The sequence below is a fragment of the Dicentrarchus labrax genome, unplaced genomic scaffold (genome assembly GCF_905237075.1).
Source record: "Dicentrarchus labrax unplaced genomic scaffold, dlabrax2021, whole genome shotgun sequence".
Lineage (NCBI taxonomy): Eukaryota > Metazoa > Chordata > Actinopteri > Moronidae > Dicentrarchus > Dicentrarchus labrax.
The window spans coordinates 431,256-452,694 of record NW_026136723.1 but is presented as its reverse complement, the minus strand read 5'-3'; the positions used below and the strand labels follow the sequence as shown (position 1 = coordinate 452,694).

General features: G+C 43.0%; 2 protein-coding genes across 11 annotated transcripts; one reads left to right on the top strand and one right to left on the bottom strand.

The window, feature by feature from the left end:
• Positions 1 to 506: 506 nt before the first annotated feature.
• Positions 507 to 10,825, bottom strand: LOC127357472 (epsin-1). 10 transcript variants are annotated; one of them, XM_051389690.1, is made up of 12 exons: positions 9,893 to 10,098; positions 9,175 to 9,321; positions 8,939 to 9,038; positions 8,149 to 8,304; positions 7,002 to 7,130; positions 6,638 to 6,758; positions 6,335 to 6,510; positions 5,363 to 6,104; positions 4,823 to 5,290; positions 4,164 to 4,304; positions 3,602 to 3,763; positions 507 to 3,054 (listed from the first exon to the last, which is right to left on the bottom strand). In XM_051389690.1, the coding sequence occupies exons 3-12, from the start codon at positions 9,005 to 9,007 to the stop codon at positions 2,480 to 2,482; spliced, it is 2,739 nt and encodes a 912-aa protein (XP_051245650.1). In that variant the 5' UTR covers positions 9,008 to 9,038; positions 9,175 to 9,321; positions 9,893 to 10,098; the 3' UTR covers positions 507 to 2,479. The 10 variants fall into 10 exon arrangements, with proteins under 10 accessions (XP_051245650.1, XP_051245651.1, XP_051245649.1 ...); XM_051389691.1 differs by having other exon boundaries at positions 4,823 to 5,218; XM_051389689.1 differs by having other exon boundaries at positions 4,823 to 5,218; positions 5,291 to 6,104; positions 9,893 to 10,097.
• Positions 10,149 to 16,458, top strand: necap1 (NECAP endocytosis associated 1). Its single transcript, XM_051389727.1, has 8 exons — positions 10,149 to 10,439; positions 11,274 to 11,374; positions 11,578 to 11,682; positions 11,782 to 11,863; positions 12,009 to 12,117; positions 12,467 to 12,614; positions 12,931 to 13,024; positions 13,730 to 16,458. The coding sequence occupies exons 1-8, from the start codon at positions 10,306 to 10,308 to the stop codon at positions 13,782 to 13,784; spliced, it is 828 nt and encodes a 275-aa protein (XP_051245687.1). The 5' UTR covers positions 10,149 to 10,305; the 3' UTR covers positions 13,785 to 16,458.
• Positions 16,459 to 21,439: the final 4,981 nt, after the last annotated feature.

The following is a 21,439-nucleotide window of genomic DNA, read 5'->3' as shown; positions in this document are numbered from 1 at the left end:
TCGCTCATAGAAAAAAAAGTCAGAATCAGTGAAAATGTAAATATCTTTTATTTCAAAAGTTTAACTGCAGATACCAGAGGTCTCCTTTTTCCAAGTGTTTGGCTTTGTGGTTACAAATGTGTTAAACTTTCCCTTTTCTGCAGATTGATGTGAAAACACGTGGACATACGTCGTTCAAACATCCAAGAGAAATAACAATCAGCAAAACCCATTTCTGATCGAAGGTGGACACAAAGAAACTGGGAAACCTTAATATGGAAGCAGAATTTATTTCCCTTTAGGATATTCTTTCAATATACAAACCACAGTGGCATCAACTGGTACTACATTAAGTGTTTCATACAGTGAGACTGGAATATGCTGTGTCTGAATACGTGTGTATTTGCTGCCCTCTTGTGTTGACAGCAGGCCAGTTCTTTCTGGGTTGTAAGACAAAGGTTGAGCTCAAAGAAATCCTCAAAAAGCAACAAGCGACATACAAAAAGGACACAGTGAGAACAGAAAGCTTTCACTTATGGTATCATTTTATTTCTCAAATGTACTGTATACCGTCACAGTTTACAACACAGCTTTAAATGTAAATACACAGCAAAATAAATTCATTTCATACAAAATTAAATTTCAGAAATAATAATAATAATCATAGTGTTATTTTTATTTTGCTCTACTAGAACTCCTTGAAGTCGGTCTTTCAGTCAAGTTTTCCACCAAAGTTCACATTTAAAAAGGAGTCAAAAATACATGAAAGAAGACCCATGAAACACAAAGAACGAATCAAAACTCTGTGACCTCTGAGGAGTCACGTTGGTCCTGCCTGTTTTTCTGGGTGGCTTTTAATCACTGAACTGTTTTCCTCGTCTCATAAACTACGATTTATCCCGCCACTGTTCCCGTTTTCTTAATCAAAACATCTCATACATGTATCTTCAGCCACGAGGAAGCAGCTCTCTGCAGGGCCACACAAAGAGATGCAGTAAAGGTAAAGTGGAGCCTCGTCTACAGATCGGCCTTCTCGTTAAAGGTGTGAAATACTTCATCACTCACACACACACACACACACACACACACACACACACACACACAGAGGAGGATCCACTCAAACAGCATGCACATTAAACAGGTTGATATGTTCAAATTCGGTTTTCTATTTAGCCGACGCTGTAGCTAAACATCATACAGTAATACATCTGTTTCTTGTCTAATGTCGGGAGATACAGCGAGGACATATTCAATTACACAATGAATCCAGAACGACTACAGATCAAAACAGGGAAAAGAAAAGCCACCATTGGTTACTGAGTTGATTGATTATGCAGTGTTCAAACAGCCGAGTCAGATTAAAGCCAATCGCGTGTGATCAATACCATCATCTGAGCCGGTCTGATGACACTGTGGTGACAGTTAAACCTGAACTTGTCTTCGCGGGAGACCATTGCTGCAGTGTTGCATCAATAAATAATCAAGCAATAAATCAATAAATAGATCCATAAATAGTTACTCATGATTGTAACACTCTAATATACAGTATATTTCAAGGTTTATCTGTGATTACTTCCACTATTTACATTAGCACAATATACGTATACCACACACACACACACACACACTCTCTCCTCTCTCCGCCTTGTACAAACACATGCACGCTGAATTAAACCCTACACAGACGTCTCCCTCACATCGGTTCTGTTCATGTTTTACAGAATCATACGACACTAAAATACACAGTAATTCTTCAGTATGTCCACACACACACACACACACGCACACACACACACCGGTGCTTTCTGTTTCTGAGGCTTGTGCATGAAGGAGAGGACGGCCGGCTTTACACAGATGTGTGTGTATTTGTGTTCATATATTTTGCTGCATACATTAAACCGTGGCTATTAGATTATTTGGACGTGTGTAGATTTCCAGTGGGGGGGGAGTGTAAGCTGGGGGGGGGCTGAAGGGTTTAATTAAAAGATCATCAAGTGCTTTTGCATGTTTTAGCCTGACCAGTCGTATACATGTAACCACTGCCCGTCTGCAGGTATCACATAATGGACAGGGACTCTCACCACCACTTTTTTTTTTCTTGGTGCATTCAAGAACATTCTGACATCTGAGCTTCCAGCTGCTGAAAAGAACTGGCCAAATTCACATAATCTCTTCCGCCATATCAATGTTTGCTTATTGTTTCTCTTCCAAGCACGTTGAACTGCCTTGTTGTAGAGACGTGCTGTATAATGACATGTCTTCAAATATAACAGTCCATGCCTACAAATCTGAAATATCCTTTGACTTGCTGTTGTAAAGGTTGACAACAATGATGATAGGAAATGAATAACATCATGAAAAGTAAGTGAAATCAATGGCTGCCTGGAAGGAACAATGTAAAATCCTACATTTTGGAGCATACAGATGCATTTAGAAGGCTAAAACATGTAAAACTAGCCGGTGTGGTTATTGAATATTATATCTGGTGCACGTGAGATTGTCAGAACAGGAATGGATTGTTTTTGCTCGCCGTCTCAGCCAACCCGCTGCCTGAGAGCGACTGCGGCTGGAAGGGGACTCCAGCCCCAGCATGTGGAGTGGATCCTCCCAGGTGAGCCGCTCCTGCTTGGTGAATCCCTCCAAAGACACCGGGCTGACCCATTCCTGTTCCCCATAAAAGGGCGTCGGCCAAAGGATTCCCCACCAGCGATCCAGACTGTGCCATTCCCACTCCTCCACAGGGGGGGTTCATGTTAAATCCCACTTGTGGACTCCCTCCCATAGAAACAGATTGTACCATTCCAGTTCCTGAACACGGAGGAGCCACCTGAGCTGCCTGAAGCGTATTTAAGCCAAAATGAGATGCTCCCGTGGTACGGGGTGGTAGCTGAAATAGGGGGGCTTCACTGGAAAGATTAGCAGCTCCAAAAGTGGGAGGAGGAGCACCAAAGGAGGGAGGGTGGGTGGAACCGAAAGGACTGCAGTATGGGGCCGATCTTTCAGGAAGGGACACCCCTGCAACGGCCCCTGATCTGAACACAGGGCCAGATGTCATGCCCCTGGCTTTGAAAGCGCCTGGGAAATTAGGAGGAGTAACAGGAGGATGGATGGAGGGATGAGGGGGAAGGAGGGATGGGGTGAGGGGGGGGGTGAGGTTTACAGTTTGAAGTATTCCAGCAAAGAGAAAATGCACCAAAAGCAGAGAGAGGAGGGGTGAGAAGAGTTAAATATCTGCTGGTTAATATACACTAGTCTCTATACCACACACACACACACACACACACACACACACACACACACAAATGTCTATACACTACAAGCAGGTAGGGGGGGTGGGGTTGATCAGGCCAAACACATAACCACAATAAGCTTTTTCATACAAACCGATTGATTAATATTTGTCAGTCACACTGTCCCCCCCCACCCCCACCCCCCCACTCTCTGGAAGCGGAGCAGTAGTGGAATACATTTGACACATCACCGGGGGTGCTCAGTTATTTTCCAGTCTTTGAGGTTGATCATGCATCCGTTCGAAATCAAGCGCGCCACAAATAATTCCACATGAAGCCTCTGTCAGAAATGGCATGTTTCACCCAGAGTGAAGCACTTTGTCTGTCCTTACCGATGGCTTGTGTCTGGGCGGCGAGCGTGTTGGCGAGGGGGCGCAGTTTGGGTTTTGGGTTTGAAGAAAACAGATCGTCCAAGTCAACGAGCGACGCCGCCGCAGTGCCCAGAAACGAAGCAGTCTTTCTATGCGTCTCCTTTCCCGGGACTGTTTGCTTTCCTGCAATAAAATAAAGGTCCAATTCTACACTAAAAGGTGTTCTCTTTTGGGGGACAGGTCAGGGAGGAAGAGAGAGCAAAGCGGAAGAGAGGTTTTATTGATTATGATTGTTAGGCAACTGCTGACTGATGGGAAGATGGGAGGTGAAATGGCAGAAAATGGAAGAAAAACGGTCCCACGTGCAAATGACCATTAAATGTAGACAAGAAAAAAGCTCATACGCGGTATAAACACAGACGCAGGCACACAGACAGTTAAGGTTTTAGATCAGTTAACAAGCAGTAATTTTAGCAAATGCCATAGAATTTAGTGCTGAGCATTTGTGTACAAAAGGCAGACAATGGGGTCTTACTCTCGTGAATAATGGATGGATGGCAGAAATATGCATGTGTTAATTTACCTGTCCCATTGCTAGGTGCGCTGCTCGGTGCACCCCAGGGATCGTCTTTTTTAGATGCTCCGTCTCCAAAGGGGTCACTAGATGAGTCGGAGGGCGGCGCAGGCGAACCCCACGCATCGTCTGTGCTAACTGGAGCTGCAGCTAAAACAGGGAAATACAGCAGGCGGGCTCAGTCGGGACAAAACAGTAACATACAAAAAAAGACCAATGTTTCACTGTAATGGCTTTGTTACTTCTGTAATAAAATACTCTACACATGAGGTTCACTTATTAGCTTTTTCCAGAACTTTCCAGTAAGAAACTTCGGTTGTGGCCTCCTTGATCTTTCTCCAGCTATCCACCGATTGATGACTTAAGTGATGCTTAATGGCTTGTGGTACTTTAAGACTTGTTGTGCCTTCAGGACTCTCGCTAGATATTCCAACAGCCCAACCACGTAGTCGCACTGGGATGATTCTGGTGGTACAGGTATTATGTCCATCCCCCCCACGGTATATGACTACTTGTTATCACATGATCCAAGTTCTGATGACAACTGAGACAAGGTCTGCAAAAAACTACTAGTTTAACCTGAGTTTAGAATATTTTCTTAGATAAATGGATTCCCAAGTTCCAATAATTATTCTTCATGCTCAAGCATTTATTTGCTTGTTCCTTACCTGGTGCGCCCCATGGGTCATCGTCTGGTTTGGATGCATCCCCAAAAGCATTGGAACTATCAATGGGTGAGGAGGCGCCTGTCCCGTCCCCCCAGGGATCTCCACCCTTTGTTTCACTTGAAGCAGGTGGCGCCCCCCAGGGATCTGACCCAGCAGGTGGAGAGCTAGCAGGGGCTCCCCACGCATCTGCACTGCCCTGGGGTGAACTCACCAGAGGGGCATTGAAGGGATCGGAGGCATCATCTTTTGGTGGGCTGGATGGCACTGTGAATGGGTCTTCTTTAGGGGGTGTTGTTGGTGACGCAAAGGGGTCTTCCTTTGTAGCTTTGGAAGGTGCAGAGAAAGGATCCTCTTTGGGTGGTGTTGTTGGGGCAGCAAAAGGGTCGTCTTGGGTAGGTTTAGTCGGTGCACAGAAGGGATCTTCTTTAGGGGGTGTTGTTGGGGCAGCAAAGGGGTCGTCTTGGGTAGGTTTGGATGGTGCAGAGAAAGGATCTTCTTTAGGGGGTGTTGTTGGGGCAGCAAAGGGGTCGTCTTGGGTAGGTTTAGTCGGTGCACAGAAGGGATCTTCTTTAGGGGGTGTTATGGAAGCAGTGAAGGGGTCGTCTAGTGCTAAAAATGGGTCTTCTTTAGGGGGTGTTGATGCTGGTGCAGTGAAGGGATCATCATTTGGGGTACTGAAAGGATCGTCTTTTGGGGTGTTGAAAGGGTCATCCTTTGGAGCATTAAATGGATCATCTTTAGGAGCATTAAATGGATCATCTTTGGGAGCATTAAATGGATCATCTTTAGGAGCATTAAACGGGTCCTCTTTTGGAGCACTGAATGGATCCTCTTTGGGTGCATTGAATGGATCCTCTTTGGGTGCATTGAATGGATCATTGTTAGATGTACTGAAAGGATCTGGTTTGGCTTTTGGAGCAGCAAATGGATCTTCCTTGTCTTTCGGTGCTTTGAAAGGATCGGGTTCATCTTTTGGTGCTGCAAAGGGATCTTCTCCATTCTTTGGCGCAGAAAATGGATCTTCGTCAGTTTTTGGTGCTGCAAATGGATCTCCATCAGGTTTAGCTGGAGCCCCCCAAGGATCACTGCTAGCTGTGGTGTCAGTGGTGTCAGGTCTTGCGGGTGTGCCCCATGGATCTGTGGCCTCTTTAGGTTCTTTTTCTTCCCATGCAGCTTGTTTCACCTCCTCTTCCTCCGCTGGTTTCTCCCCTCCCCAAGCACCTTTAGCGTCATTGCCTTTGCCCGCATCCTCCCATTGAAGCTCCTCTTCAGTCATCTTGGCCTAGGATATTACAATGGCATAATTAGAAAAGTAAACACAAACACTTACTTACTGCTTTGAATAGTGGTGTGACTTAATCCTTCTCATTTACATGAGATCAAACTGATTCAGTTAAGCCGAGTAATCAAGGCAATTCGTATCTGACCTACAGGATTTGGCACACACACTGTAGCGTTGATGCTATTGTGTCCACTTGCTGTAGCTAAGCACTTTACTTGCTATACGCTTACCCTCCTCTCTGCTTCTTTCTTCTCAGCTTCCTGTCTAAGACGCTCCTCTTTGCGGGCGGCGAAGGAAGCAGTCAAGTCTGCCACTGAGGGTATGTTGTCTAAGGATGGAAGCCCCGAGGTCCCAGCAACGTAGCACGGTTTGTAGTTGGGATCCTTGATGGGGTCCGTGGATGAGCCTGGTTAGAAGGAAAAAGAGACTGTATGAGATCTTTGTGAGATACACAGACAAATAAAGAGAATTATGCTAAAACAGTTGAAACGATGAGTATCTAAGCAGTGATACTTGAGGATAGATGTGCTCACCAGCGGCACCTTTCGACGTCTTCTCTCTGGTCTTGACGGCAAAGTCTCTTTCCTCTTTTAGTTTATCATCGTCTTCCATTAGAACAAGGACAACCTTGGCCTTCTCTCTTACATTTCCTCCCTGGGACAGATATACTTACATTAGACTTTGCATTAGCATTGTTTCTCTGAATCAATGCGTTCTTACATTGTTTTGAGACAGCAAACGGAGACTGAATTGATTCTCATTCTTTAATTCTTTAGTGAACCCTAAATGAGTATGCTGATATGGATGTTATAGTGTCAATAATGGACAACCTTAATGCATAACATCCCTTTTAATGGATACTAAAAGGTTGCATGCTTATCAGGAAGCGTGTATCACCTGATCTTTGCCATCCTTTTCTACAAAGCGATACTCGGTGAGGGCTTTGACGATATAGATGTTGTCTTTCATTTTCAGAAGCACACGATCGTCACCGGTCTTCAACAGGTACTCCAGCAGTGTCAGGGACTGGTATGAGAAAAAGAGCACGACAGTGAAGAAATGTCTGTGAAACACAATGTTTATGGCTGAAACAAACAACCAACAATCCATAGAGTTTAAAATGTTTGTTTTCTATACAATTGTGAAATTCATAGGACAAATAAACAATGAAAAGGAACAAAATATAATCCGTGTAAAATCACAGATTCGGTAAGGAAAAGATAAATAATGCAAAAACAACGCAATGCTTGTAGTGGACACTGCCAATACAAAGTCACATGACACAATACATGGTTACAAAGGTCTGTTACGTTACTGAGTTGGTGATACCAGTAACTTTATAGCAGATATGTGGTACAGTTGACATCTTAACTGAAGACCGGTCTAAAAACTGCTGCGTTGGTAAACTTTGCAAAGATCTTTTAAACTTAGGGTCTCCCCGTATTCACCTTAATGCTTAGTATCTTGGTTTTGATCACATGTTGTGATATTTAATTATAAAATCGAAAGAACTGAAGAAAAATATGATGGTTATTAAAGATACTGGGCTCTTATTACTCATTGGACATTGGCCATTCAGCATCTTACCCCTTTAGATATGATCCTCTCTGACCACAGCCAAACAAACCTTCAAGGAAATTTAAAACTCTCTGCTTTATGTTCTCATGTTACTCATAAATTGTGTGTCCCATGAAGTACGCACGAAGAACACAATATTGTGTGGTGGTGGTTATATTTAAGGATACTGAGCTCGCAGATTCATCTGGTTTCCAAGCACACAGACCTTGTTTAAAAAAGAAAAGCTACAGATGAAGCTTTGGGTGACCTTACTTGTCTCAATTAATTATTATTATCTATGACGCATCCATTGGAGACATTACAGAGGAGTGTGGTGCTACAGGTACCAATCAGCCTCAGCCTTTAAAAAATGTCCTGTTCTTATAAGTATACTGACATTTTAAGGTTAACATCACAATAATGCCAGTGAAATGTCTGTTTAACCGCAGTCTGAACACAAGGTAGGAGACTGTTGTGCATCGTTTACCTTGTGAATATGTCTCCAGTTCTTGTCGTCTTTCAGGCGTTTCCACAGCATTGTCATGATCTCGTTGCACGCCACCACATTGTAGGTCAGATCGGAGATGTCAGCCATCTGAGAGCTGGAGGGGCCCCACGGGTCGTTAGACGTCGCCTCTCTCACCTGCAAAAGGAAGCAAAGCAAGAAAATGTGAGTGTGTGGGGAAATAAGGTGGCAGCAGCCCAAAAAGGTCAGGGTGCCAGCTTGTGACAAAAAGGCTCTGCAGTTAGAAATTGCAGCACCGGTTACAGTGCCATCATCAAGTTACCTGTTCTGCCAGGTTGTTGCCGATCATGTTTCAACAGATCAGCCTTTTAGCAAGAAACATATGATATCTCTATATCTCCCTTACTTTAATAACCTGACGTCTGGGATTTTAAGACAATGACTCACTGTGATCTCAGAGAACTGCGTGTGCTAGCTGTTGTAGGAACTTTAAATGAGTGTTCAATACCGTCACGGTGCACAATACATCTAAAATGTGTCATTGGAGATTTTAAAAACAGGCATTTTGGGGGTCTACAGGTTGAAGATGCAACGTTCCTGGTTCGTGCCTGGCCCGGGACCTTTGGTGTATGTCGTTCTCTACCTCTCCTCCCTCGTTTACCTGTCACCTCTCTACTGTCTCCTATCTAATAAATGATCAAAAAAATCCTTTAAAAAATGCATCTTAAACCAAAAACTTACAGAATAAAAGCATCTTATTTTCTGCTACAGGGCAAATTATATTAATATATATTATTTCAGTTTCTCTTACCTTGACCTCGGCCTCAGAGTAGTTCTGGACCAGGTTCTTCAGTTGTCTGCGGAGCATGGAGGACGTCATGGTGTCTCTGGCGGGGGGGGAGGAGGTGAATCTGATTCAGAGAAGACTTGTGAAGGAATGCTGCATGCTTACAGAGCCAGCACAGTGGAAGAGGATCCACAAATATAAATACATCTATACACGACACACATGCTTACACATAATGAAATAACATATGAATCCCGTACCTTCAGTAAAGCCTGGCTGTGCTGTTATAGACCCGGTTTAATGTTGCTTCAGGGCAGTTGCTGGCTCAGTCAGCGTACATCCTCCTCATCTCTCTTCCCCCTGACTGCATCGGTTTGTCTCAGGATGTCAGAAACCAGATCCTGCAGCTGCAAAGGGAGGAACCAGCAAACATACAAATAAATAAATAAATAAATAAATAAAAGAGCTGAGGCATGGGTTGGCACGGGGTGACAATGGCGAGCAGACAGGGCATGAATGTGTCACCGCAAAGCTTCCGTAGAGGAGTGCCTGCAGCTCCTTTATTGTTCTGATCACTGCGACAAACACAGATCCTGTTCTAGGTTAGCTCTGTGGCTAAAGCCGCCAGCCTCCTGTGGAAGGGGGGGGGGGCAGCTGGACGATGAGTCTGAGCCAGATCAACCGCAAGTCGACGTGCGTGCGAGTAACGCATCCGTCAAGGGTCACGCATCGTGTTTTCAGGACCTCGGAGAGCGACTGGAGCCGAGCAGCAGCCGTCAATATGGCTAACGGTCGAGCGATGTCTGTTGAGCCAGCGACAACCAGCTTACATTATCCGACTGTAGCGATCTAAAGAGGGGTTGTATCTCTACCAAAACACCGCTGCTCTTAGTTCACGATAACACCCACGGTTCGCGCGATGTTTCGTGCATTAAATATGCGTGTTTGCGGCAAAATGAACGCAATAAAAGGACTAACCCTGAGCAGATCTTCAGGAATCTTCGAGGAGACGAAACGACGCGACAGTTTCCGCTTCCGCCGTTTTCAGCACCTGCAGGGCCACGCCCCCTCACGACATAATTGTTTTTAAATATATATATTTTTAAAAACACATTACTGACAACCAGTTCGGCGTATTTTATTCTAAAATTGAAAAATAATTATTATAAATTTTTTTTTATTATTATTATTATTACACAAAAAAAAAAAAAAATCTACAGTTTAATGGGAGTAAAGCGCCGTTAATTAACGGTAAAAGACCCGTTAACAGTTCTGATGGATAGCGCGCGCGTGTGTGGTGTGTGTGAGCTAACTGGCGGTTACACACACACACACACACACACACGCACACACACACACACACACACACACTCAGAAAGAGAACCGAATAAATGAGTCACAACTCCCACTTTAATAACAGTAGAATCAAGATGGCGGCCGAGGGCGAGTACGAGTCGATCCTGTGCGTGAAGCCCGATGTCAACGTTTATCGCATCCCGCCGCGAGCGTCCAACCGCTCATACAGGTATAAAGAGCGATAACTGCCGACCGTTAACGGCGCTGTGGGTTGTGATTTAACGGCTGTTTGGTGACGGTTGGTGTTTATTTTTTAAATTTTTTTTTTACTCTCACCGCCGGTACACACACACACACACACACACACACACACACACAGTCCCGAATCCGGGGCAGTGGCTGTACGTTAATGTCGTTGACCGGGAGATGAAGACACGGTTTCCAGCCGTTGCTCGGTGTTTGTGTGTCGCTTTGTTGTCCGCTGAGCTGACGGAGATGTGACGGCGGTACCGTGCCCGGGTCGATACGGGGCGATGTGCCAGGACGGTCCCGGCCGTCCGTGAGACAGCTCGGATGTCCTCTTTTACACAGTGGAAACTATTGAACTCTAAACGACCATTTTTTTAATTTTTTTTCACGCAGGCGCAGTGGGGTCTGTAAACAGTCTGGATGGACATGATAACAAATCAGATTTCCATTAAGATCCATTTGGCCTCTTGCGCTCTCGTATGATAGATTTTTGTCCCATTTCAGATGCAGTGTTACTTTAAAGAGACGTGTTATCCTCTTTTATATTCAGATGTAATAAATATATTGTACATTTAGTATAAGTTCATGGCTTCCAACCCCCTAAAAGGGCTCACATGATAAATCTGACCTATTTTTTGTGTCTGTCGTTATGAGAGGATATGTTGAGTTTTATTTGTTAAAGTTGTATATTTTTGTAGTTATTTTGAGGTTTCCACTCTCTGTTCTACTTATTCTTCGTGAAACATGGTTAATATATCATCAGTGTCCATTTCTATGGGTAGAGCTTTAAGTCTAACACCCAGTTTGTCTTCAGGGCGGCTGACTGGAAGCTGGATACCCCAGACTGGTCTGGCCGAATGAGGATCACAGCCAAGGGCCAGGTGGCGTTCATCAAGCTGGAGGACAAGATCTCAGGTGTGACTTCATTGTGTGTTAAACTCCATCATATTACATTACTTACTCACTGAAATATTCTTTATCTCTCCAAGATGGATCCCCAAATAACCTCCAGCCCCCCAGGGACTCTAATCCGGATTAACAGTTGATATAAAATACATTAATGAATGGATGGGTCACTGTTTATCTCTTGTAATCCCCCCCCCCCTCCTGTCCTGCAGGGGAGCTGTTTGCCCAGGCACCGGTTAAAGAGTACCCCGGTGTTACAGTGGAAACGGTCAGCGACTCCAGCCGATACTTCGTCCTGCGGATACAGGATGACAACGGTGAGGATGTTAGAACAACAACTCAATAACATCTATTAAAGCTCCCCTGTTTGCCTCTGGCTGTTGTTAACGTCACCTATTGTAACCTCTGGTCCGCAGGTCGCAGTGCTTTCATAGGAGTCGGCTTCGGGGACCGAGGGGACGCTTTTGATTTCAACGTGGCTTTGCAGGACCACTTCAAGTACGCAGTGACTGGGCGGTTTTTATGATGCTGTCTCTGAGATGTGCAGCGCTGTCTGGTGCTGTGGAAACTCTTTCTGCTGAGATGTGCTGTTTATGTCTGTCTGTGTGTGTGCGTGCTGATGTGTGTCTCTGCCTCCCTGCAGATGGGTGAAACAGGAGAATGAACTCAGTAAAAGCGCCCAGCTCGGGGATTCGGGACCAAAACTGGACTTGGGCTTTAAAGAGGGACAGACCATCACACTCAACATAGGGGTGAGAACCAGCTTCTACCACATTTTCACTACATTTCAAATAAAATGAGACTGTTGGAAAAAGAAAGCTTATTTTAGCTGGTGGTTTTACGATGGAATTAGCCTGCAAGTAGTCATAATAAGTAATCATCGCAGGCATTTATTAGGCTTAAAAGTAGCTTTATGATGCCTATAAAACTTAAAATACAGCCCGAGTGTAACCAGAGATCTAAAGCGCCGAGGAAGTCATAATTTACATTTAACTGGCAGTTTTGCAGCAGGAATAAAAACGGGGATTGAGCTCCTGTAAAGAAACTGGTGGAAAATACTTCATGAAGATCTGATTTTTTTTTTCCCCCTTTTGTCTCTAGCAAGGTAAAAAGAGGGATAAACCCCGCCCACAAGGCTCAGGTGGATTTGGACTCCTCCCACCACCACCTGGAGGCAAGATAGCCCCTCCTCCTTCGTCAGGCTCATCCAATCACAACATAGTCCCGCAGACAGGCAGCACGGCGACAGGTAAAGGGTGTAACAGCAGCAGGATTTCATAGCGCGATCGTAGCCAACGTGCACATTTAATCTTAATCAAATAGAGCATTTAAAATCTTTGTGGAGTTTGTGGGTGTGGCATGCGACTGCGTAATAATCTTGTGCAGCTTTAACACCACAGGAGTGACCTATTTTCCTAATCGCTGTGGTAATTAGTTGCTGTTGGATGAGTCGGAGAGTCATTAGAGCTCCGGGCTGCAGAAAAAAAGAAGTGAAATGTGTGTCAGTTTGTAAGTAATCTACTTTTTAATGAGCTCTGTGTTTCCCCTCTCTGTATCTCTGGCAGGCTGCCTGTTGGAGCTGGACACTAGTAACTCTAACACAGTGGTTCAGACAAACCCTAGTTCAGATCTTTGGGGAGACTTCTCCGCTCCTGCAAGGTAGACAGCTCACTTCTTAAAATATACACTATGTGGCCAAATGTATGTGGACGCCCATATGTGACTCTGGGGAAAGACTGCAGGGATTTGTTCCCATTCAACCACAGGAGCATCAGTGAGGTCCAACACTGGTGTCTGGGGTTGAGGTCTGGCTCCAGTTCATCACAACGGTGCTCGATGGAGGTTGAAGTCAGTTCTTTTCAAACCAAACAAAGAGAGAGATTTAAAATACAATTAAAGGTCCAGTGTGTAACATTTATAGGAGGATGTATCGGCAGAAATCTTTCAGTTGTTTTGTCGTTACCTTAGCTGTTTTTATTTATTTATTTACCTCGCAACTAACAACGGTAGATGCCACAATCCTAAATACTGGTCCTCCTATTAATAATAAAGGAAACAAATGGGGAGTGTCCATATACTTTTGGCCATATAATGTAAAAGTACTGTGTTTTTTTTTAAACATTTTGTGCATACTTTACAATATAAATAAGATTTGTGTCCATCTGAGCATTAACACTCTCCTGTTACAACTTCTATGTACAGCTTGGAAAGAAATTTAAGTTTGAATTTAAAGTATGGTATTGTAAATGTGGAGTAAGAGAGGTGACAACCATGCAAAACACTGGAATTATCCTTTTAATAACTGACATAATGTCATCATCATAATACACAGAAAAGAAGTCACACCAGTGTTTGTGTTTTCAGCTCCGTTCCTCCGTCGTCGCGACCACAGGACACCGGAAACTGGATCCAGTTTTGAGCCGTCGCCCGCTCGCGTCGCTTGTGATCTCCATCTCACCTGCATCTGTGTCTGTAGCTTCCTGTGCATCACACTGAGATTAACTCCCACCCACTGATCCCAAAGCAGACACATGAAACACCACAGAGCTGTAGAAAAACAACTCATGGCATCGATTTCATTCAGAAAGAATCGTAGTTCTTTGAGATATTCCTCGACAGGAAATGAAGCATTAGTGCGTTAAAGCCATCACACGATATGAGCCATTTCCAATAATATTCAAGGGCTATGTGTTGAAGAGAGATCCTCTTTTATGTGTCTGCATCGCCTCCCCAGTAGATGGCTCTCTGAACTGAGCTTTATCTTTGATCTGGCATGTTTTAGTCTCTGCAACAGCTCCCCCTGCAGGCACTGCGGAGTACTACATCTCAAGGAAAGGCACCGGTGCTTTCTGTAACCTGCTGTGAATAATGTGCTAAAGAGCTACATGAACTGTAAGACAACAATCAAAGAAGACAAAATTCATGTTCTTTATTGTTCTAGAATTGGCATTTGAATCTTATTTTTGCCAATCAGCCTCATTATTTCTTTCCTGAGTGATTTAGAAATGACGGCAGCGGCCTGTCTAACTTGTTTTAAATATAAATCCTAAAGAAAGAACAGTTTATGACACATGACGCTCTTTTTACCTCATTTGCAAAAGTTTCTCACTAAGAACTGAGACTGAACAGGGGATTAAATGACCCGCTCGTTCCCGCCCTCACACTGTGAATTGTGGAGTAGTACAGCCTCGTCCACGTCTCAAGATATCTGTATTTAAAACGACTACTGTAGGTCTAAAGTGTGGTTTGATTACATAATGATAATGTAAGTGGATTTAAAGATGCAGCTCAAAATGCTTTATGGGATATGAAAACTAAACGGTCCAGATTTCAAATCTCCAAATGCGGATGAAATTATCTTTATTGTGCCATCAAAACTGGAATTATTCATTGTACAGTATTGAGTGTGTTTATAGGAATCACTGAGCTCCCTGAACGGGGGATGAGATAATGTAGGTAAAAAGTTATGTTAATAGAAATATACGGGCACATTTACATTCCTCTCTGGCGTATTAAATATATACATTTATGTTTACATATTCGTGTTTACTGGCTTATTTCGTTCTAAGTCTGAAATCAGCAGCCAAATCCAGAACTATGTATTCCTCACTGTCAACTATTGACATTTTACACACTAATACCACGTCTTCTTAGTAAGCTAAGAGTTAAATACACCATATTGTGCAGCAGTTTGGTGATAAATTCAAACTACAGGCCTTTTTCACAGCAATTCATTTTTCAACCTCTTGTAAAAACAGCATCTCACCCCAGTTAACTTTCCCATTTCTAAAATCCAATCCTAAATTGATTAGATAAAGTAAACCAGAGCAGGAATGTAGGATAACAGAAGCCTATTTGCCCTGAAAACCAGTTCGGGGGGGGAGCAGTGGGGAGGTCTAACGTTGGCACGGTTGGCAAGCAAATCTCAGCTTCACTTTTTGCATTAAATACACTATAAACTATTAACTGTCCACCAGATTCACAGTTAGGTATTAAGACTACTGCTGCATCCCCTGCACCTCCAGAAGAGACTGAGAGGAGAATGACCACCTCATTCTCAGTCGGTGATTGCTACACACGTGCACGTGCAATCAGTTTACCTGCTTTTTTTTTTTTTTTTACACGTTTGTGAAACAACCATGAGGCTTTCTTGATAGGCAGAATGTTTATGGAGCTGTAGTTTATGAAATACAGAACGTTTAATGGAAATAAGAATAGATCTTGATAAACACTACAGGAATTTAACAAGTATATACTCTATATATACAGTATAACGGCAAAAGCAGGTTTAGACAATCTGAGGAAAATATTTGGATCTTAAAGGAGTAGTATCGACATTTCGAGAAATACGCTTATTCGCTTTCTTGCTGAGAGTTATAGGAAAAGATCGATTGTATCTGAGCTTCGCATAAAAACAGCAAGCCTGGCTCTGTCCAAAGGGAACGAAATGTGCCTACCAACACTTCTAAATATCACTAATTAACATGCTATATCTTGTTCTTTTAGATTTCCCAAAATGTCGAACTGTTCCTTTAATTTATCTTTACTGACGAGTGATATTCCACTTAAAGGAATGAACCTACGTGTTTCCCCTGTGTGGCTTATTTCAGACTGTGAAGTGAAATCACAAATGCTCTTTTACTGAACCCATGTATACTGTTGGAGGTGGGGAAAAACAATATGATTGTCTAACGTCATCTGATGAATGTCTTAATGGCAGCGAAGGATATGTTCATTTATGTGCTGAAAAAGGCTTTTAAAGGCTGTTTGTGACGTTTAATGATGTTTACAAGATTTTGACATACGAGTTGTCAGAAAGATTTGACTGTGAATTAATTTTATTTGCATAGATTTTTTTTTACGGTTTGCTGTGATCAAATCACAACAAACTGTATTTGATTGGCATTAAGATCCAGGGCTGATTGATATATGTTAATATGTGTGTTGTGTTTACATTTGCTCGCATTGCTAGCTAAACTATAAAAATGTCTCCCACTTCTCACTCATTCCACTCTGGCTGTAAAGTCACTGGACTAACACTTTTGATTTATGACCAATTTAACGAGAAAGAGGCAATAAATCCTTTCAAAGGGCGTGTGATGTCTTGTTCTTATTTTAACCACTTAGAGCACTTACACACACAGTATCACTGATAGCTGCAAAAAGTATAAAGTTAAATGATAAATCAAACTGTTTACGCTGATATGAGTGAAATAGTATTTCTTTCAGGTAAAATCTGAATAGTTTCTCTTCTGTTAGATAGTCGTGATTGCAACGATGAACAACTCAACCAGTCCCTGTTAATTCTGCAACTCCTTACACATACAAATGTCTCACATTTACCCTCCAAACAGCGATTTTATTCGATTTTTAATGAATTAATGCAAAATAAATCTCAACAATGTTTACAATTTTCCCTTTCTCCTTCAATTTCATTGCAAAAAAAATGCCTAAAAGCACAGAAAAGCTGCTGTGAAATTTAGGCATTTTAAGCCGCAGCAATCCCTCAAAACAGACTGGAAAGACTGAGGGTGGTGCCAAAAGTGCAGCCAACCATTTACACCTCCTCATCCCTGAATCACTGCATCATTGCACATCTCCTACACTAAGCATAAATATTATAAAGAGAAGCTCTTCTGGATGATATTTTGTTGTGGCTGCGGCGCTCTTGACTTATGACGCAACTGTGAGTCTTTCCGACGCACCCCAGCTGTATGAGGGCGGAGTACCTCTCTGTTGTTATCTGAAGGTCAAGAGCGAGACGATAAGTCAGGAAACATAACAGTGTGTGACATAACAGGCCACCGGAGAAGTGTCAGATGGGGGAGAGGGTGATGATTTGGCCTTTGACACGGAGCAGGAAGTCAGTGGTGACAGAGAGGCAGCTGGTTGTTGGTTTAATGTTTGGAGCTGTTTGAAGGTTTGAGACCAGTTCTACATAATAAAGTTTGGTTTATTACAACTTCTGATTTAATGTGATCAGAGAACTGCAATATGTCTACAGCAAAGTCCCATCAGACTTCTCTTGGTGTTATTTATACCATTAGGACTGATGGATAAAACTATGGAAACCAGATCCAAGTGGTAATAAACTCTTGAAATTCTCATGAACAGTTTTTAAAAGTAATAAAACAATTTTTCAGTTAGTATTTCAATGTTATGTTAGAGGGAAATACTAAAGTTTTATTACATTTTGTTCCACATATACTGTATTTGGCACCTATTAAGCCCAAACATGTGCTCAGTTTAATTAATAAGAATAAGAATAATCAGGAGGTTTTTGTCCTCTTCTACGGAGTCCACCATGTTTCTACAGTAGCCCAGAACAGACAAACCAAACACTGCCTCTATTATTTAGGGTCTTTTACATATTTGGCGTAGCTGTTTTTAAATGGTTGCAATCTGCAACCTCACAGCTGACTGCCACTAAATCCTACACACTGGTCCTTTAAACACAATTTGGGCATTGGTACTTATACATAAATAAATGATTTGAATCCTTCCTCCACCACTGTCACTGACACTTGCAGGGCAGAGAGATCCCTCCATTGCACCCTCTGTAAGAAGCTAGTTCGGTCAGAAACAGAGACAGTCACAGTAGAAGTGAGAAATATTGCGTAAGATCAAGACATGACCTCATTGAGCGGTAGCTTTTAGCTCTGCTGACAGACAGAAAAAGAGAGCGTGAGACAGCTGTACGGAGAGACTGAGGGCGCGAAGAGGAAGCCAGTGGCAGGTTCAGATCTCGCTGGCCTCACCGGCGCTTCATCAGGAACACGATTCATCTTCCTCTGATCGCGTTGTCATCGACTCTGAGGCCATTTGAACCTTTTGCTATTTGTCTTAAAGTGTGACAGCTCGGAAACTAACTGATCACATGCTCCGATAGTGTGTGTGTGTGTGTGTGTGTGTGTGTGTGTGTGTGTGTCTGTGTATGTGAACTGTATAATTCACACTCCTCTTTTGATCTGGGTCACCTCCTGTTCTGTAACCCACACTGAGGAGCACATCTCTCCCCAAACACCATCACATGTGTTATTTTGATGGATTCATTCGGATCATTCATGTTGCAGCCAATAAGTCTTGAGAGAAATTCAGGATTTAATACACCTGATATCCAATCCAATCCAATCCAACTTTATTTGTTAAGCACTTTAAAAACAACCAAAGTTGACCAAAGTGCTGTACAGGAGAATAAATAGGACATCATAAATGTAAACAGCGATGGTGATGATATGATATATATATATATATATATATATATGATATCCCTGCGTGCTCGCTGCAGATTCTGTTTCCCTTCCCAGAGAACTTTCCCATCTATCACTGGAACGATGTTACTGTATCTGAGTTGCATCAATACACCTCTTCACCTGCAGAACAATGAAGAGAAGGTACTGGAGCATCTTTAGCTTTAAAGTCTGATCTGGTCTGGGACAAAAAAACAACTTTTATGATATTAGTTATGAAAATGTCCTTTATTAATTAAACTGAGATTACAGTAGGTGGAGAGCAGCAGCCTGTGATGTACAGGTTGGTAGGATCAGAGGTGGCCAGATGGCAGCCACAGCATTAGCCGCTCGCTATCTTAAAGACACATAAGCACACGTTAAAGGTGAAGGATGGTAACACAGTTTAACAAGAAGAGTGTACAGCAATGCTATGGGAGGCTTTTATTATTTGTCATGTTCACCATCTCAGTTTTGAGTTTAGAGACCGCCTTGATGGATAAACCATAATTCAACCTCACTGGTTAAAGTAAAACATCGTCTGGAAACCATGAATGTTTATGTACAAAATGTTGTGCCAATCCATCTGATGGATGTTGAGATATAGTCCTGGTTAGGTGGAAGGTTTGAATACTAAAAGTGATATAATTGCTCTCAATTCATTGGAAACTATCATCTCTTCACTGACAGCTGCAAAATTTAGGATTGTGGTTTTATCACAGTCAGTCTGTCTATCTGTCTGACCGCACTGGTTGGGGTCGGGCAGACAGACCGGACTAGATGGCCAACAAACGCTTAAAGGGACTTAGGTCACTAAGTCTAATCTTAGCTTAGCACTTTCAAAGCTACATAGCACTTCATAAAATAAATAGACAAGTAACTTTTCATTTGGCTGGAGGTCGTGATGAGAAGAACTCAGAGCGGGTGCCCAGAGATGGTGTCGCTATCAGAAAAACGACATGTACCCATTACCGGAGATCTGTTGGCCTCCTTCGGATCCAAATGAGGTACCAGAATGCGTTCACGTGCTGCTCTGAAGCTACGACACCAGCAGAACTCCAAGTTCCTTTCAAGTAGGGTGCTAAACAGGACCACACTAATGGCACTGGTGGTCCACTGTGGTCCAGATATAAGAAGAAGAATAAAGCCTGACCAGCTCTAGAAGATCGACCCGTTGCATCGCGGTGCTTTTGATCTGTGCTACGGGCGCCGCCTTAATAACACTGAACCCTGGGGATTTGCCCTGTGTACCCAATAAAACTGTAGTCTGTCACACACATGATCTTGACCTCTTAATAAAATCATCTGCCAGGACAGGAAACAATCTTTAAACTTTGCAGCTTCGTAGCATTTCGCCACGTCTGCATTTACACTCAAATATTGTCTTTCACTATTTATTACCCCGTTAAAGTGATAGAAATTTATGGTCCGTCCAGTTGTTAACTTCTAGCCTTTCTTTTCTCACTTTCTCACGAACACTTTGGCCGAACAAACACACACACACACACACACACACACACAGGCACACTCACTGCTACACAACCCTGGCATACTTAAAACACATAGCGTTAATGCAACATATCGGGTGAAATGTCAGGAGAGGAGTTTGGATCGGAATAGTTCACGAGCCACCGGCCAGCGTCCCCCCCTCCTCGGACCCCTTCCCAAGTGTAATCAAACTGTCTCTCTTTAACAAGCTCGCTAATTCATGAGTTTTGGCTGAGGATGGTTTTGTTCCTCCTCACAGATGATCTCTTTATCTCAACTCTGCCACTTTAATAACATCAAGAAGTTCTCGTCAGCTCAAACCAGCAGCGATACACGGTCTGACACTGAATGCTTATAGTGGGATTCAGGTGCTGATGGAATATGCAAGCTGACAGAAAGTTCAAAGGTCAAAGGTTAAAGCCACTCATGATCACGCCTTGCTTTGAAGTTTTCAGTGAAACCTAAACCAGGATTGAGGTGGAGGTGTGTGTGTGTGTCAGCGGTCTCGTGTGCAGTGGGTCGCTGATACTGCCGGCTATCTTGTGTAAATCCTTCATTAGCGTCCTGTCAAACCTGCGTCTCCCCTTTTTGCCTTTAAACTCAGGTTTGGATTTATATGTGCATGTGTGTTCATAAGTTTCATATCTATCCTAGTTTATTACGTGTGTGTTAAAACCTTCCAAAATCTCAGCTTTTCTGGAATTTAAAGGTGCTATATACGACATTCAGAACCACTGGACAGACTAGCACCAGCATCTCAGACCAAAATGAGTGGCCACACCTCCCATTCAGATAGTTATTAACACTAGCTACCTAAAACATCCACTAAGATATGCTTTAGATAGCTAAAGCTTTCTGTATTCTGTATATATTCTCTGTAAAGCCTTAGCTCTCCTTTGTGTGTTTTTGGGACTGCTTTTGTAAGCTTCACACAGGCCTGCAGAGAGCCGTAGTCATGACGTCACGTCTGTGCTACCCACAACCCCCTGACTTACCCATACAGACAGTTCATCAACATTAAATCTTTTTTTATGGAAACCTAAACATATGTTACTGTTCAGCCCTGTGTTGTTCCATAGAAAGCCTCAGTACAGCGCCTATGTGTTAACAAAGGAGTGGCGGTTAACCAGAAGAACATTTGCCAAACCATCCAGATGATATTGTTTCAAAACACTTCTGATGAACCATGAATCTCTCTCTGTGAGATGGGCTTATCGTTGCCCCTTGTAACCACTGGGGGGAAAACACCAAGCACACCCTCTTCGCCAATCGTCACGTACCGGTGGGTGTTTTCCCCCTGATGAGCTGCACAGTGAGGTTACTCACTTGGACAGAAAACGCAAAAGCTGATTTGATT